Genomic DNA, 17,658 nt, shown 5'->3' with positions numbered 1-17,658 from the left:
AATGGTATGTTAATAGTGGGATGGATAGCAATCACTAATTACATATTCAGTATTTATTCTCATGATTTGATGTGTAACAGGAGCAGAAAAAAAGTCCATCTGGCCTAGTCTTTTCCTCCTGCCACAACAARTACTGGGCTTCTACAGAGGGGTGTGTAGTCATCTTCTCTCAGAATATATTTCCAGTCATGTATTGCTCAAGGGTTCTACAAATGCAAGATRTTCTGTGATTTGATGGATGTTTTCCCTTCCACAAATTTTTCTTTTCCCTCTTTCAATTTGTATAAACTTTCTAAGTATCAACTGTAGGTTGCAACACAAAGTTGTGCAATTTATTGTGTTTTGTGAAGAAGTATGTGCTTTGTGATATTTTTAAATTTTTGTTACAGTTTAAATTTTAAATTTTTGTTACAGTTTTTCAGTGGATTGGTTTGGTTTGGTTTTTTATGGATTTCTTTGTTTCCTTTTGAGCTTGCTTCTCTAGTATATAGAGGCCTAAATTCCTCATGGAGAAGCAATTCTGTATCTTTGATCATCTCTGTACTTCTAAATATTTTCCAGTTTTACTAGATCCTTTGAAATGGAGTAGACCAAAAYTTTTTTCCATGTATCTTACAGTATTTAATTTTCTTCTCAGCTAATACAAGGAGTTCAACTGCTGCTTTTTTGGAAGCTTCTATCACAGACCTTTATAAAAGCCTATACTGAATTTCATCTGCAACTTTTAATATCCAGTTACATAGACTCTTAAGGGCCTTCTCTAATTCTTCCGTTGGCTTTATTTCTCCCTGTGGTTTTGTTGCCTCCCTGTTTCTTGTTCTGTACAGAGAATTCTCTGATAATAAAACTGCATGAGTTTTATCCCAGATTCCTGTGGAACTGTTGACTATTTSCTCCCTTCTTATGTACTTATCTTCTAACCAGTTATTTATGCATGAGGGACTTTTCGCCGTATCTTATACTTTTCTCCTTCAATAACTTTTAAAAGAGGATCTGTTGAATGTGTTTTAGTAATTCAAGTTGTGTTGACTCAWTCACCAGATTTTCATATTTATACAACTTTAAATTACATTCTTTGGAATAGTTTCATTTCTCCTCTGAAAAGTGTTTTTTAAACTGGAGTAACCAGGCATACTGCAGTATTCCAACATTCTTTTAAGCAACACGTTATAACACTTAAACTGTTGAGTTTTTGATCCTTKGGGACTTTTGACTGAATGTCCTTTTAGTTCTTGTGAGTTGTTAGATTTTGTCCTCTAATCTCTTTTTGCTCTGATGCTTGAATTTGAAGCATATCCTCTGTTWTGTTCACCCATTTTAAGTTTGTGTTACCAAAGTGATTCATTTAACATGCTTTTGTCACATTTTAAATTTTGAAATGAATCCTTTTATTTTCTAGTAGAGTATGATATCCCAATRTTTGAGAAATTTGGAAAGGGGGGGACTTATCCCAGAAGATAYCATATTTCATATCATCAACAAGACTACAATGATGGTAAGTATTAACAGTGCAACAGTTTCATTAATCTTGTTTTCTCCTCCGAAAATGAATAAAATTGTAAGATTGTAATGAAATTAAATGAAAATATTGAAGAAATTGAAARCTTAAATTCTTTCCCCTAACTCACTTGATAAGCTTCTAATGATTGATAGAACTTCTGAGTAGTTTTATCTCTGGTAAAGTTATGTATTACTGAATTCCTGACTCATGCACAACTGTAGAAATGTTTGCTGTCTTTGCCACAGACAAGTCATCCAATATAAGCTCTTGACCTTTGTGACCCTTTTCTATCTAAAGTAGGTACATCACTTTGTCACTTTCTTGTTTTGCTTTAAGTCTCCAGTCTGACTGCTCTTCAGTCTGTGRTTACATTTCCTATATCCTTTCTACATGACTGCAAGCCAACCAATTGCTTTACACTTCGTAGTTTTTTTTGCTTTAGATTTTTCTTTAAATATGTATATTACACTTCCATATTGAATTTAATCTTCTTGATTTTTGAATCATCTCTGAACTTCCAATACCATTGTGAATTTTGATTTTTATCTRTAAGTGGACCTTCAGTCTGCAATATTTCAGTGTGTTAAGTTCCATCATACGTACATCMTGAGTTAAAATAGTGTATGGAAGTGGACTGAAGATAAACTGCTGTGGATGTCCACTTAAATTATCTTCCCCTTTGGTGAGAAATCACTGATAACTGCTCTACATCTGTCTGGTCCTTGATGAGTTCACTCACTTCCACTTAGTTCACATGTTGGCTTGTGAGAATGCCCCACTGAAATGGGAAAATTGGATCAGCTACATGGGACAAACCAATTATGATTGGTTTATCACCTTTACATCTTCTCAATAGTGAATAAAACTGCTTAATAACTTGTTTGGATATCTTTCTTGGAATTTCAATTGTYCAGACTAGTATATAAGTCTGAGTCTACTATTTCAAAGATATTTTATCTGCTTACTTTAGTCCTCTGGGAACTCCTCCTCCAGTGTAATACCTAATGAATCAGAGACTCCTTCAGTTACTGCTGAGTTCTGTAGGATGRAGTTTAATAAAGAGATTCTCTCCTAAAATTAGTTGTGTTATCTAAATAGATTAACATAAATTGTGTTAGTCATCTGGTTGTAATTAACATGTTGAAGATCAGTGCTCTGTTTTTTTTTTATTCTGATACTGTAATCACTTTCAAATTTTGCATTACTYGTTGATTGTGTTTTGGTTTTTTAAACACTTTTGTGGTCTTTCTGTTGATTGCATATGTCAGTCTTTCTTTGCATTCAATTCTTACTAGTTTACAGAAGGTAGAGGCTAGCTTAGGCACCACAGGATTGCAAATGTGTAATTTGTTCTCCTAAATATCAGAAATTTGGTATTTGAAGACTAATAGGGTAATAAAAGCAGAGGCAGGGTGTTTCCTTTTACCCTCCTAGAGATCTCTAGGTTTTTGCAGCATGTTGATTATATTTCTGAACAGTTCCAGAATTWGGTCACAATTTTCATCTCTTAAACATAAAGTTTTGATTCTGTCTAGTGCTTGTATACATCTGCGATGAATGTTTATTTTTTTCTAGGTGGTAAGTAAAACCAGTAAATTTCATGATGATTGCWTCCTATCCTCTGCTGTGGCAGATTYSAATKAGATGATACAGAATTCATAAAGTATTTTCWTGCACACAATGCATTGCAGTATTTTTTCATAGTGTAACATTTCATGTTCTATGTCTATCACTGAAGGTCGTAAAACTTTTCCAAGAGCCAGAAGGACTCAGGGGAACAACTTCAGATCACCAGTTAGTTTCAGTCCCACTGATCACTCGCTGAGCACCAGCAGTGGGAGCAGTGTCTTTACACCAGAATACGAAGATAACCGAATGAGAAGGAGGGGCAGTGACATAGACAATCCTACCTTGTCAGTCATGGACATCAGTCCACCCAGCCGCTGTAAGTTCTGGCATTTTTTTAATCCTGCTGCAAAACACCTACTATTCAACTATATCATGTCAAAACTAAGTATGTCATCCAAATATATGCCATTAAATAACATGTTTTTATCTCTCTAGTAAGTCAAGCTCAAGACAATGCTAATCAGTATTTTCATTGCTTACCTTGCCAACCTTCATGTAGGCTTTCAATTGGAATTTACATCTCTGATAATAAAACATTGTAAAAGTGATTTGTTAGACTCTTTAGGACCTGAGAAGGGTTTTGTAGTTGCAGTTACTATTTATTTTTGCAGATGTTGCTCCTATTGTCTRTTAAACTGYACATCTTCAGTGGTACTGCTTCATATTTGTGGTAGCATTTTGGGAGCAAATATATTTTGTGATGACTTCAGTAGCTCCTACCTTGTAATTATGCCTTTATTTTTTTTACAACAAAGTTGGTTGTTTAACATGCTTTTTCTGTTTTTCAGATTAACTATTGCTAGTTAAGTATGTCTASTTCTACCACAAATTATTTCGTGAATAAACTTAAGTAGCTCATGTTTTCCATCTTAGAGGAAGTTTTAGTATCTTTGTAATTTATATGGTGACATTTAGGACACACAGTCTCTGTTGTTGAAGAAGTAGTCTTTAAAAAAATAATTTTCTGTGTATTCCAGTTTTTCTCRATCTGATGAATAACAAGCTCATTTGAAAACCAAAACATACTTATATTTTCAGCACCACGAGCTCCAACTAACTGGAGACTTGGTAAACTGCTGGGTCAAGGTGCATTTGGCAGAGTATATCTGTGCTACGATGCTGATACTGGAAGAGAACTGGCTGTTAAACAAGTTCAGTTTGATCCYGATAGTCTGGAAACCAGCAAGGTAAGTGATACCAAAGAGAGACCTTGGAAAAGGCTTCTGCTGAAGTGGTGTGCTCTAGACCAGGCTCACATTCCTTTCCTTGAACAGGATGAACATGTTTTGAACATGTTTTAAACTATGTTGTGTTAGGAAGCCATGACCTTGTTAGGAACTCTGTTTTGTTAGTACCATAGATACTTAGTCTGATTACCTGATTTTAATATTACATCACATTTTTTAATTTTCAGACATATTATTTTGCTGTGAACATGCATAATTGGATTTGGTGCAGTCTCAGTCGCTAAAATTAATCTATTTTGAAGTGTGCTCTGAAATAGATAATTATTTATACTAACAGGAATTAGAGCAAATTCCATTTATAAACTGAAAAAGTTGTACTAATTTAAGTACAAATTGGAAACAAATTGTGTTTGGCTATGAAGAAAGTTTGAGATTATTTTTTTCCCATCTTTTTGATGCATTTCTATGTTTTGGGGATTTTTTTGTTTTGTTTCTGTTAATCTTTGTGCATCAAGACTAGCTGGTGTTACATATTGTGCTTCTCTCTAAAAAGCMCAAGTTTCCTTGTTAGTTTATTCTCTCTCTAAAATTGAACTTGTTCATCTTTAAATACTGGATGCTGAAGGAGAGAAACTATTTAAAAGTAGCACCAATCTTCTGTTTCTTCTTTTCCCAAACMATACTTGTTGCTTTTTACAGGATGGGAAGAGAATTATTACTTTCCCTACATTATGACTGCGTTCTGCACTGTGGGGAGCAAGGCCRGGGAAGCAATGGGTTGTAAGCATGATTGCAGAATTGAGTGGCTGCCAGTTATAGTTGCTGCTATTAGTGAAGTAGGATCAAGGAAAAAATCAAGAATCATTTGTGCTGTAGATTCCTAGTATAGTTGTTGTTGCTACTTCTTTAAAATGTAACAGAACAACAGATTATGCTTGGAAATGTTAAATATAAAATATGGTAGTATCTCTCCTGAAGCAACAAGTTCTGTGACCTCACTTATCATAGCATTTTGTAGTCATATGTGCCTCTTTGTGTAAAAAAAATCTATTTTCTTTCTAGCCTTAGAAGTGTGAGRGTATCGGGAATAGGCTATGACAGAAAAATTCAGGTTTTGATGAAAAACTTTTAGGTAAAATTTGGAATCTAGTCAAGTATGTATTCATGGGTTAGTATTTTTCCAGCATYTTATTGTACAGTCCATTTCAAAATACCTTACTTCCTGTTTGCAAGATTTGTAGTATTTCGGATGGCTCCAGAGGAAGCATCAGCTGTTAGTGTTTTTTCCTTTCTTGTATTTCATTATTACAATRTCAAGTGGTCCTCAAAGGCATTTTTAAAGTATGGTTTAACATAATGGAAAATTAAGAATTAATGCTAATTATTCCACTGCAAAGATTAAAATGGGGTGGAGGTAGGTGTGTCTATGTTTTGTTTGTTTTCTTACACAGTTGGAGGCTTATGACTTGTTGCATAATGATCTCTGACCTCATGCACATAGTGATATCTGCTGTGTTCTGAAACAAACATAATTTCAGGTGAAGAGAAATAATCAAAAGAAGAGCAAAATCATCCCAAAAATAATTTWTAGAAAAGACATAATTTTTACTTATCTCAATTTAACATTGGTATTTTYTTGTTATAAAATGCAAAGATTTTACATTAGCCATAGGAGTATTTTGTTACCTACTTTGCATAACATTTCAATATGTACATACTGCCCTGCTTTAAAAATTCCAAATCCAAAATCTCAGCTTTACTACATCAAGCTTGGTAAATCCTGCTTGTTTTGTCCTTTCAGGAAGTAAATGCACTTGAGTGTGAGATTCAGTTGCTGAAAAATCTGCTGCATGAAAGAATTGTTCAGTATTAYGGCTTCTTGAGAGATCCACCAGAAAGGACACTCTCTATATTCATGGAGTACATGCCTGGGGTAAGCAAGAGAGCTCATCCACTTCAGCCATCAATTGTGTGCAGTGTGACAAGCACCCGAGCATTCAGCTTTGCTCAAGTGCATACAGATAGTGGAAAATGTCCAAAAACAGTCACCAAAGATGGGTACTGGCAAGTGCTTGCAGTCTCCTGTATTCTCCATTGCTTTCTTGRGTTTTCAGAATTACAATGGTTTTGTACAAAAGCTCTTTATGTTTGTTTTTGGCCAAAGTGGTGCCTGGCAATGTCTTTGAAAAKACCACATTATCATTAGTTAACTCTTAAATCTTCCTGAATTTTAATGTTTTCTTTTGCTACCTTCAAGTATTTCAGGAAAACAAAGAGTASCTAAGATGGGGGTGGGAATAAATGCAGAAAATAATCTTGGTGCTTGCGTTTTGTGTGGACCTAGCATATGCTGAACTGCCATTATTCTGTTTTGTTAGGAAACATTATAACATCAGAAAACTGTAGATTTTAATTTTCTCACCAAGTGGGGTCAGTAGAGCTAAATAAAATGTGCTTGTGTAAAAACAGAGGCTCTGTATTTCTGTATAGTTACAGCATTCTACTTATTATGAGACTCCACAGGGGAAAAGCAATGTCCAGGGATTGTTGGGGTGGTGGTAGTGAGATTTTGTTTGCTTCTTCATTTTTTGAGATCTGGGCTTTGGGRGACTTGAATTTTTCTGAGATTTGGAGAGCAATGTGACGGTAGTAATCTTAGCAGTTTGTAACTCTGACAAAGCCAGGTTATACAAAAATAGTTTCAAGAAACCCAAGAACTTTTGATTTAATGTTATTTTAAGCTAAGACTTGCTTGCCTCTTAATTTTTACATAAAACACCACCCTACAGCATGTAGTGATTTTTTTCTTGACAGTGTTTTTTTCTGAATATAAACTAACAMAAAGGGCATGTGTTATGTCCAACCTGAGTATGACCACTTACCCATCAGAAGGTTTGAGGGCGATGTTGAAGTGAAAGTAGTGCTGTTCTCTTTCTGTACATTGGGCTGGAACTCTTCAGCTGCTTGAGAGTTTTAAGGTTAAATCAAGGAAGATTGTAACTTCAAGTGTCTACATTTCAGGCATAAATTTAATTGAATTTCAGTTGAATTCTAGAGGTKTTAGTGCTTTATACTTCTTTTGTGCCRTAGGGTTCCATCAAAGACCAACTGAAATCGTATGGAGCACTCACAGAGAATGTTACTCGTAAATATACACGGCAGATTTTGGAAGGAGTTCACTATTTGCACAGTAATATGATTGTCCATCGAGATATTAAAGGTAATGATAGCTCTTTGTGCTGTTTAGTGATCTTTATTACTGATCCTTTTCCAATCTTATGAGAAGTACTAATGTGCAGTTAAGTTTGAAATACCAAAATATTCATGTAAAATCAATGGGATTGCTTTCCATCTTTTAGTCTTGTCACTGTTGTAACCTGGGGAGGGAAAATAAGCAACTTCGAGATGTTCTAGCAGACTGCTGGCAACATTTCTTTAGTTTCTGTCTGCAAAACAATCATGATAAATTCCTTTGATTTTATTTTGCTATTAATAGTTTTAAGTATATTGGACAATGATGTCATTAGGAATAGAATGTGCAGAGGAAAGCATCATGACATGAAAGTTTGTGTTTACAGAGTTCTGTTTCATCAGTTACATAGAAATTTCCCAGCACTTCACTGGTACAAGAAGTGACCAGCAGAGGTGATTGCCTGATCAGACTTCTTCCATTTTGCTGCCAGGAAGCCTGATGAAGCATTTACTTTTGCAGATAGGTACAGATGACTTGCAAGTGTTGCACAAGCAAGGTGTGAATATGTAGGAAGATGATGTACAGCAWAGGTGTGTTGAACACAAAGTTGTTGTATTCCCTAGTATTTTTGCCATCTTCCTGTTACTTTGTATCAACAGTGTTTTGTTCCAAAGTAGGTTCAGATATCGCAGTCAATTTGTACATCTTGTGCAGATAACTGTTTTGAATAAATCTGTAACACAGTTCGAGATTTTGCTTTAAAATAGTATGAAGCCATTTTCAGTTGTGTGGAAACTCCCATTTCTTTTTATTTCCCATGTATAGCACATTCCTTATTTTTTTCAGGAGAGCTTTACAAAGGGAGTGCCCCTTCCCAGAAAAAGCCTARGATGCAAACCAATGTGTACAATTCATTATTTTCTGAACTGCAGAACAGAATAGTAGGAATGAGCAAAGAAAGTAAATTCTCTGGCTTGGAATCCTAGATTGATGTTGTATTGTATCACTGAATCCAGACTTCTGTTACTGTTTTCCAAACCAAAACCTTGAGGCATTCCTGWACCTAATGTTTTGTTCCCTTCCTTCCAGGAGCAAATATTCTGCGGGATTCAGCAGGCAATGTGAAGCTTGGTGACTTTGGTGCCAGCAAACGACTGCAGACYATCTGTCTCTCTGGTACAGGAATGAAGTCTGTCACAGGAACTCCCTACTGGATGAGTCCTGAAGTTATTAGTGGAGAAGGGTACGGCCGAAAAGCAGACATCTGGTATGCAAAAAAAACCCTTTTCTACTGGAAAGTGTTGTTTCATTTTCAGCAGAGTAGGTGTTTGTTATCTGAAGCTGCAATGTTTCATTCTGAGATTTAAACTGAAGAAGGTGGCAAATGTGAGCACTGACAGTTGTATTTAGAGAGTCTTAATATTGAAATTTAGTTTTTTATGTGGCAATTTCTCAACCCATCAGTTTAGAAATCATAACACAATCCTTTGAACTGACCTTGCATGAAGTTAGCATTACCAGACTGTTCGTTAATTCTGGAGAGGTATTGGCTGAAGGCAACATATGAACCTTTGAAACATCAGTTCAATGTCCTGTAATGGAACTTCAGTACTGAAATACTTTTAATGCAAGGCAGAAAGTAAAATGGTAGTCCTCTAAAGGTTGAACACTTAAAAAAAGTGAAACTTATCAGTGAACTTGCCAGATTTCAAAGGGAGTATAAAAATAATTTGGCTTTAGTTGTCATTAAATACTTAAGAACTAAGAGGGAAAGTTAATTTTCAAAAATGAAGGTTAGTGAAAAGTTCTGTCATATGCCCCAGTCGAACACAGCTCCAGCCAGTGAACAGATGACTTTGGCAGTGAGACTCCTTGTACTGCAGCTGATCTGTGAACATGCAATAAYGGGCAGGTGGCAGCAGATAGGCAGGAGTAGTAACACTGTGTGTTTAAAAAGGAACTACATTATATCCAACCAATGGCAATACTTTGAACTTCAGGAAAATTAATTCAGGGTACTTCACATTACTTAGGAATTACTCTGATATACATGAACAATAGACCAACCTTGTAATTTCAAGCCTTTGATTTATTCAAATTTGAAGTGTTGGTTCCAAGGCTATTGTGTGTTTTTTTTGGTGGAAACCTAAGAAAAAATACTCAAGTTGGACTTCTGTCTGTAAATCCTTATTGTGCAAAGCAATGTACCTCTGTTTAACCAGCAAACTTCTTGCAAATATCTTGAAAAACACTTAAACTTTCTGAGAATCAGGAAATTGCTCCAGTCTATCCATTTTGCACTTGTTTTTGGAAGATGCTGCTCTTTCAGGACTTCTGGAACAAGATTTCTCTGGCCAAGTATGTGCTCTTCTGCCTTCATGAATTCTTTAAACATGAGTTTTGTATACAAAGATTGTTTAGGAACTTMAAATTGTGTTTGCCAATCTAAATATATTTTTAGTATCCTTAAGTAAAAGAGAAGATCCCATGAAGTAGGGTCTTTGTTTTTCAGCTGCCATATTAYGTTTTCACACTATTCACTGGTAATAACTTGTGCATTGCTAATGAGCTGTCACACGTGGTATGTTCAGAACATTCCTGATGCTTTGCATTTCTGTTTGGCCTCAAGGAGCAGGAGAACTTCCAAGTGCAGCAGGAAAACTTCCAAGTGCAGTACTTAGTGTATGGCCTTTGCCAGCCTGCTGAGCACTGTATTGGTGTAGTGTATTGCACTACACCATATTGAGCACTGTGTATTGGTAGTGCCCTACCACAGTCAGTATTGCCCAAATATCTAACTACCTCTTCACTGAGGTAGCACCTTTTGGCCCAGTGAAATAATAAAGCTGAGACATAGGCAGTCATTCTGTAAATTAGAGATAAAGGTATAGCAGTATGTACCATTCTCTTCTAATGCCTGTTTTGTGCTGAAGTTGCTCTGTAGTCTTAAGTGGACACTACTTRTTTGTGATATTTTAGTTCCTCTCTGCTATTTCTTGTTTTCCTGGAAGGGCATGACTCTGTTGTAACCTGCTGTTTCACTTCTGTCTCTGTTTCAGGAGTGTAGGTTGCACAGTGGTAGAAATGCTCACTGAGAAGCCCCCGTGGGCAGAGTTTGAAGCCATGGCTGCCATCTTTAAAATTGCCACTCAGCCAACCAACCCCCAGCTCCCACCCCACGTCTCTGACCACGCTCGGGATTTCTTGAAACGGATTTTTATCGAGGCCAAGCTGCGACCGTTTGCAGATGAACTGCTAAGACACACGTTTGCACACTATCACTAACAGCTGCCTCAACTCAGCTTGCATCTACTGCATTTATTTTCTATTTGACTGCACTTTTATTTTTATTTTTTACAAAGAAAAAGGAGAAAAAAGACAAGAGAGAGAATATTCTCTTGAATTTTTGTTTCACTTAGATTGTAAACAATCTAAATTTTGTATCTAAAATGAGAATCTTCTCTCCCCTCCTCCCACCAGGACTAGAACTTTTTGTTTCTATAATGTACTGATGTGGTTGATGTAGTTAAAGCACTTTAGTACATATTTGTTCCTTATTTAAAGAGGAAAAAAAAATTACAAATGCTTGGACAGTCAGGAACTGTGTGACTTTTTCTGACACCGCTGACTGACTCAGGGTGCAGGGAAAAATAGACATGCAGCTAAAGGACAAGGAGGTTACTTCTCTGTGATTCTTCTTTATGTTGTAGGTACTTGCAGCAGAGAGTTCTAAGTTCTTACTRTATTTTAGCATTTTAATTAGTTTCTGAATTTACAGTTTGAGCAGGAACATGCAGTTCTGAGAGTTAATTGACRAAGCTGGAAGAACTTGGAACTCTTTGTACAGTAGCATGTCTAGCTGGTACTTCTATGTGACCAAAAGAAAATAACAAAAATGAGCTCAAAACTGATGTATTAGTTAGAGGTTTTGGTGTAGAATTATTGTATTATCTTAATAGGAAAATAATTACAGGTAAAAGATTATGGGCCAGACTCCTAGAGACTACTATATACTGCTAAGGGGAAGATTTCCACTCTAGACAAGGGTCAGCTGTTGGGTGTAAATAGTTAGGAGAACACCTCCTGCTCTATCTGCCAAAGACAACCTCTTTTGCTTAAGCTTAGAGGGAGACAGTTACCTAAGCTGATAAAAAATAGTTATGTTGAGAGTCARTTCTCCTCCACAGTCCCATGAATGGCTGGAGGGGAAAGGGAGTGACTAATCCTTGTGCAGTATGTAAGTTACTTGATTCAGAATGAGCTATAAGAAATGTTTTCAAAGCTGTTAAGAGGCGCTAGGATGGAATGTACATCAACATCAAGTGCCTGAATAATACAAAATTCTTCCCATTCTGCACTGAAAAAAAAAGGTTTAGTAATGCAGGTCAGTCATCTAGGATGTATTGAAAATTCCTGAAATAAAGTCAAAAATCTCGTAACATCAGGAATTGAGTCACTGAGAAAGATAAGACTCAAGTTATATTTTTAATAAGGTAGCACTGATGAATCCTATGAAGGAGGCACAGCACAGAAAATTGTACAAAGAATAGGCCAGAAGTGCAGAGAGCCAGCAATTAAATAAYATGAGTGTTACAATTCCAGCCTGATAATCCAGATGGGTGTTTGTTAGATTTCCAGCTGTCATAAARTGTATGTTAATCACTTTTTCTATTTCTGAAAGAGCCTAATAAAAGAAAAGAAGTAAAAATCTGAAATATTGCTTCTCAGTTGAGAAGCTCAGGTACTGATCAGTTGTAGTGAATAACTGACTTTCCACAACAGAAAAGTCAGACTCATATTTTTGTAGAAGAACAGAACATAAATAATTTAAAGGGGCATTTGGAAATAAACTGTTGGACTACAGAACTGAAATTATGTTTACTGTTTTGGATGATTCATTGCTTGCTTTTRTTGTTTTGTAAAGGCAGAGCAGGCTGGTACTGTGACCCTTGTCTACTTTGACAAGGCTCTACCTGTTCTGCATCTTTAGAGGACTATCAGAGTTACAAAATGCATGGAGACAGAACAATAAACTTACCCATTCCCACAGTCACTCACTCATGAGATTTCTGAATTTATTCTTTTGAATTCTGTATGTTTTASCAGAGAATAAGCAGGAGTATGGATCTATCCTAATCACTTTACCTGTAGTGGAGTAGGAATGATTTTTTTGTGACCATCTCTCCCAAGACTGAGAGTGGTGACTTCTTCAACTTGTGTGAGTATTTTACCCAGCTCATAATTTTCTCAGTCAAGGTACACAACTGTGCAAGGGATCCTGAGCACGGGAAGAACTAGTCAGACTGGGAAAAGTGTAAAAGGCTGAAAGGAAAGTCAGCTTGTACTGACTTTTTGTTTGTTTGGTTGGTTGGTTAGTTTGTTTGGGGTCTTTGTGTTTTGTTTTGTTTTTTTTTTGTTTTTGTTTTTCTGTCACTAGATAAAAGTTATGAAGCAGCCCTTAAGAAGAATTGGTATATACTCTGCTGCAAAGGACCTTTGCTTTATAAGCAAGATAGTGACAATAGGTATGGGAAGTTTAATGTAGAGCCTAATAGTTTATGTAGGTAATTTTAAAGATAATGTAATTGAAATGATTGATTTCAAACAGACTAAAAAGGTACCAAAACCAAGGTGAAAATGTATATAAAAATCAGTAGTGGTCAGTGATATCTGAAAAGGTAAGGAAATTTTATATTACCAAAAAAGGACATTAAAGGGAAAATGTAACCAGGTTTATCTGTAGCATTTATAACATTTAAATATACTATTCTGAAGAGAAACTGCACTCTCTGAAGCTTGAAAATTTTGAGAATCTTGTTTTCTTACAATGTGTCCTTTCTGTGAGACAGTGCTGGATCATGTATATTGCAATATCACTTCCTTGTTGTGATTTTGAATTACTGAACAATCAAGTTTGCTGCTTTTGTGCCTTTTCTAAAAAAAAATGGCATTCAGTCATGACAACAGTCAGCGCTTTGGAGCCAGGAAAAAAAAATTTCAGAATGCGTTTTTCATTATGTCTTTGACCTGTGAGAAAGCTGCCAATGTAGACTGTGCTGCTTTAATTGACATTTTCCAGTTTGAGAGATTCTAGAAAAATTTTACAGATTTAAACTAGGTTAAACAAAAAATTTTACAGATTTAATCTAGGCTTGAGCTAGTKTTTTTCATCCTAAGGAGAATTTCTCTACTGACTAACAACTTACAGTAAATGAGTTGGTTATTTACAGAAATGTTTTGAGCTAGAAATAATTATGAAGCTAAATCAGACTCTTACCAAAAGGTTGGCTATTACCTACCCCTAGTGGGATAATCTAGTAAAACGAGCTGTATACAGGGTTTGTTAGATATTTACAGGGACTCCTATGGTAATGGTGAACAACCCCTCAATCTAGAATTCATGAGGGCACATGGAATTTCATGCTTAAAACTCCATTGGAGGAGGATTGCAGAACCAAGATCCCTGCTCACAACTTCTTGTATCTCACTTAAAAAGACACCAGCATTTTAGAATCATTAATTAGTYCTAATTGTTGAATCCAATTATAAGAAATTACCAGTGAAAGCAATACTGCTGCAGGGTTGGTTTGCTTTTCTGTAAACACCATTATGAAGCTGTGCTCTCAAAACAATTGAAATTCACAGTGTCTATGTGTATTTTCCRAAGTCTTACTTATCTCCTAATGAATGTTAGTTTTCTGTCTGTTGCACATATTAAGTGACAAAAGTTAAGCTACTTCTGTGGTATGGTTTTAATGGTGTCACTAATAGTCCTGTTAGAGCATGACTCAAGTTTTCAGTTGTGTTTAGAAACAGTTTCTTGTAGAGAAAGTTGTTTATTTTTATTTGGTTGATAGAAATATCCATGGAAGAACTCAAAAAGTTATGGATATAGTATTTGCATACTTAAATCTACATAGTTTTCTTTTCCTTACAGATTAAATACAGTCTTAAAACTTGATTTACAGTTCAGTTTGTAGCTGAACAGTTCTTTCAGTACCGTAAAATTAAAAGTTGTTTTTTTTTAGCTAGTGCCTTTTTCTCTGTATGCCTTAATTTTGTTCATGTTAGAACACCATATTGAAATATGTCATACAATTCCATGTCACCAAAGGAGTCTTAGAGGATGGGTTTTTTCAAAGTGCCCAAACCAGCGTTCACCTAACTGCATTGAAAAGTGTGCTTGAGTTACAATTTACAGCAGACATTTAAATTGAGAATATTGAAGTGATTTTTTGCTTCCTGTGCTAATACAGGAATTTGCATTTGCATTCTGGAAATGCATACCAGAAAGAAGACWTGTCTGCATGCACAGAAGTAACTGGATTGCCAGGGTATGGTTTCCTGGGTTTGGGTACCAGCCTCTGCAGCAGTTTCTTACTGGGCTCGAAAGCACAGTTGGTACATTTGTAAGCATGGTACTGTATTAAAAGCTGTTTACTTTCAGTGCACAGGAATATGATCTGTCCAAGSAAATCAACAGATTTCTTTCCTGTGCCTTTTGGATAATCCTAATCCTGCCGTTGTCTTGACTGAAAGCCTTGTAGCACCCGTAGGTACAGTGCAGTACAGCAAGCCATTCTTTTGGACAGCATAAAGTGATGCCTAACTGCAGCTTCAGAGACTTGAGCTAATTGGTCAGTTATTTRTAACCAATTTCTTACTTTTTTAATCTTGAAAGACTGTGTCACTCATATAGAAAAATATAATGTGTGTGCTTGAATGTAAGTCCCTATGGTGTTTCTGGAAAAGCAGAAGTATTGCTGCCAGTGTAATTTCTTCTTGCTGGTAACTTGCTGTCTTGTGGCAATGACAAGTCTGCAGTGTAGAATCACATATAATTACCAAAGCTTTTCTATCCCGTATACATATAGCTAAAAGTGATATTTCATGTCACTTACAATAGTGTATATCCACCAGTAAACTGTTGCTGATTGAGTAAAGCAGGTATTAGTAAAGAGTGATAAGACACTGCCCATATTTCAGAGATGTGGATGTTTATAGTTGCTGTTTCGATATGCAAAATTCATGCCTGTATTAAAATGAAGAGTTTTCTTTTTGAAAGCTCTTTCTAATTTAATCTTAACTTTTGTCATTCTAAAATTACTGCATAAGCTTGGTGACTAAAACCTGGTGATTTCTGTAGCTGGGTTTGAGCCTTGGGACATTTAAGGAATGCCATGAAGGTAAAATTGTGACCTGATCTGCTTAGTGTGCCATAGTGAGAACATTCCAGAGTTCCGGGACGCAGCCAGTCCTCTCTRTGTGACAGCCAGATGTCACTCATAGTTACCTGGGTGTGGGTGCTGCCTGTAGGAGACACCAAGGGGTCAGACAGCTTTGCTATCAACCCAGGGTTTCTGAMTCAAAATCTGTGATCAGAAACAAAGGAGGTCCTTTGTCATTTGCTTTCCCCCACTAGGCCCACACTGTTTATTTTTCTTTCTAGCTGGCAGAGCTTAAGTCCTACACAGGTACTGGCCACTGACAGCTCCTGAATAAGGTGTGTGTCCACCTTTAGACCAGGATGCTGCAGCTCCTGTTTTGCTGCTCCAGTCCTTGGGTTTTCTCTAGCAATATATGCCCATACTGAGGTGAGCAGTAGATGGGATGGAGGAGATTAAATTTCTCATGTTTCAGAGTAGTCACACCTTGCCTAGGGCTTAGTTTTCACAAACTTACTTTAAAGGGAGAGGAACTGGATTAAACTACATAAAAATTGTATCTCATGGTTCAGCCCTTATGTTGAGTCCACAGGTGTGAATTGAAGGTCAGGGTCTTCTGTTGAGCGATAAGGATACTCCAGCTCCAGAGTGGATAGTCATGGGAAATACATCAGAGATTTTTTGTGCTTTTTACCCTAAAACTAGATGATCCTTTTTCCCCAGAGGTTTATACAATGTGGATATAAAACCAAGGATTGTGTTTATCTTTTCTGAACAGCCGTTAGATTGTCATTTCCCTAGTGTTTGTTTCTTGTTAATACCAGTAAAAAAAGGTGGTGTCACCCTAAAATTGGAATGGTTTATTAAAGCATAGTGTCTGTCATCTCAGACCTCGCAGGAGTCATAGAATGGAGTATCACTGTAAATATGTGGAGGAGACTTAGATTGGAACATAGGCTTTTAGGTTTCATGAAGCTATGAATAAAAATTTGTAAATTTCCTCTTGATCTAATGTACATTTTTATGTAGCCATTAAATTCTCTATTTAATCTATCAGTTTCTCACTGTAAATGTTTTTACTCTCAGTTGAATGCTGGGCACAGTTTGTAATSTATGTACACAAAGGTGTTTTTTTCTATCAACGTTGACTTTTTTGCACATTTTTGGAAATATTTAATTTGTACACTGATTTAATACTCTGACCAATTGTCAATGGGTGTATGAGAATCACGTGTGTGTGCAATGTACTACTGTCTGGATGTATGGGGTTTTTTTATTACTTTCGAGATGTTGCTACCAGTAACTGCACTGCTGTTGCTGCTTTACATGGAATATCTTGTGTATTAAAAAAAAAAAAAAAAAAAAAAAAGATAAAAACAATTAAAAATTAGCTAATGTCTATCATGGTTGAGGAACTCAGGAGTTGGGCATTGCTTACTAGTTCCGTTGTCTAACAACCTTCCAAACTTAAAAACAGCCTACCCAACCCTGCCTTGTAATTCTGTGTATGCATTGAATGTGTGTGTGTATATATCCCAGTAATCTTATTCCACAATTTCATTTCTACATTTTTATGAACTTGTTTTTTAAGGGTACTATGTTTAGTTAGAATAATTAAATATATAAAAGCTTTGAGAGATGATTTACTAGATAAATATATTTTCAGCTGGCTGATGTTCAAAATATTTTTTTAATTTTTGTTTTTAACCATTCGAAATGTATTTGTATTTCCAAAATCAGACACGAATTGTACTTAGAAATATATTAAAACACTCTGTAGGGACAACAGTGTGATTTCTCTTTTAAGAATTGTGTACTTCAGAACACTGCGCAATGTCATTCTCGTACCTCAGTTCCGAGTTGGCTTTTTTATTGTTACTTACAATGCGGTTTGCGGAAGTCTTTCTTTTATTAATTTTTAATCTCTTTTCCCGCTGGCCCGGGGGTGGCCTGGGGTGCGGTGATGTCCCATCCCCGAAGCCG

General features: G+C 36.1%; 1 protein-coding gene across 4 annotated transcripts in view; it reads left to right on the top strand.

Annotated features, from left to right (window-relative positions):
- The window catches only part of MAP3K2 (mitogen-activated protein kinase kinase kinase 2), a 44,386-nt gene extending 31,493 nt beyond the window's left edge, over positions 1-12,893 (top strand). For 3 of the 4 annotated variants that reach the window (XM_057364776.1, XM_057364777.1, XM_057364779.1), the window contains 7 exons: positions 1,400-1,495; positions 3,240-3,446; positions 4,169-4,317; positions 6,119-6,250; positions 7,408-7,537; positions 8,600-8,777; positions 10,570-12,893. In XM_057364776.1, the coding sequence (XP_057220759.1) occupies positions 1,400-1,495; positions 3,240-3,446; positions 4,169-4,317; positions 6,119-6,250; positions 7,408-7,537; positions 8,600-8,777; positions 10,570-10,795 (1,118 nt within the window). In that variant the 3' untranslated portion in view covers positions 10,796-12,893. The remainder of the gene's footprint in view (positions 1-1,399; positions 1,496-3,239; positions 3,447-4,168; positions 4,318-6,118; positions 6,251-7,407; positions 7,538-8,599; positions 8,778-10,569) is intronic. The other variant, XM_057364778.1, reaches the window with a different exon arrangement.
- The last annotated feature ends 4,765 nt before the right edge of the window (positions 12,894-17,658 follow it).

The sequence above is a fragment of the Malurus melanocephalus genome, unplaced genomic scaffold (genome assembly GCF_030028575.1).
Source record: "Malurus melanocephalus ecotype Western Australia unplaced genomic scaffold, MMel_1.1 scaffold_42, whole genome shotgun sequence".
Lineage (NCBI taxonomy): Eukaryota > Metazoa > Chordata > Aves > Passeriformes > Maluridae > Malurus > Malurus melanocephalus.
The sequence above is the reverse complement of the archived record's forward strand: the minus strand, read 5'-3'. Positions and strand labels throughout refer to the sequence as shown.